At 53.7% G+C, this 817-nt stretch overlaps 1 protein-coding gene across 1 annotated transcript; it reads right to left on the reverse strand.

The window, feature by feature from the left end:
• Positions 1-373: 373 nt before the first annotated feature.
• On the reverse strand, positions 374-763 carry TEOVI_000744300 (uncharacterized protein; the record flags this gene model as incomplete). Its single annotated transcript, XM_067223806.1, has 1 exon — positions 374-763. One exon carries the CDS (start codon positions 761-763, stop codon positions 374-376), a length of 390 nt encoding a protein of 129 aa, XP_067079907.1.
• Positions 764-817: the final 54 nt, after the last annotated feature.

The following is an 817-nucleotide window of genomic DNA, read 5'->3' on the forward strand; positions in this document are numbered from 1 at the left end:
TTTGTTGCTACAGCGGCAAGCTGCTGTAACCATAGCACCTTTGTGAGCGGATCGCCGTCGTTTTGCGCTGCGTTGGTGAGCTTTAGACATGCTGTATTGCTGTGGCCGTCGCAGTCCGTGTTCATGTGTCCGATGTAGGCATCGTTGCCGATTGTTACGATCGCAGTTGCTGCTGCTGCCACAGCGGATCGTATTCTGGCTGCTGTCAAAGGCTGTGGTGTTACTTTTGGGCATGCCGCACGTATTGTAGTCCACTGTGACGCTTGCGGCAGCCCACTTAGTTGCCATTGCACCTTTCCGCCGCCGCTTCGAACACACGGTTCCTCGTTGGTCTTCCCGTTGGCTGTTCCGCACACAGATGCCACGACGTGAGCTAGTGTTTTGCTTTCTTCCACTCCGCCGACGTTACCGCAGGCATTAGCATAGTTGGCGGGTGCTTGCCGGTCAGTGCCGTGTGCTCCAGATTCTTGCTAGCACCTTTACCTGCTCCGTATATTTCTTTGTTTATCCCTGCCGTCAGTGCATTGTCTTCTGCTTCAGTCGGCTTCGGCTCTGAGACATGCAGCGCCTCCACCGCTGCATCGGCGTATGCTGCGACCTGTTGTCGTATCAATTCCTTTTGTACAGTTGTGACTGACTCTAGGTTGTACGCTTTGAGTAGTGTTTCCTCTACATTTGGTTTGTTTAGCTCGGCTTCGACGGCGGCCCATCGCGACCACGTGTTTTTCCAGTCAGCGTGTGTCCCTGCCGGTGATGTTTCCATGGGCTCGACTTTGTTTGGCCACGAAGGAGTAACAAATTAGTCTCTCCACTCCTT

This window comes from Trypanosoma equiperdum (assembly GCF_001457755.1).
Source record: "Trypanosoma equiperdum strain OVI genome assembly, contig: ctg_1973, whole genome shotgun sequence".
Taxonomy (NCBI): domain Eukaryota; phylum Euglenozoa; class Kinetoplastea; order Trypanosomatida; family Trypanosomatidae; genus Trypanosoma; species Trypanosoma equiperdum.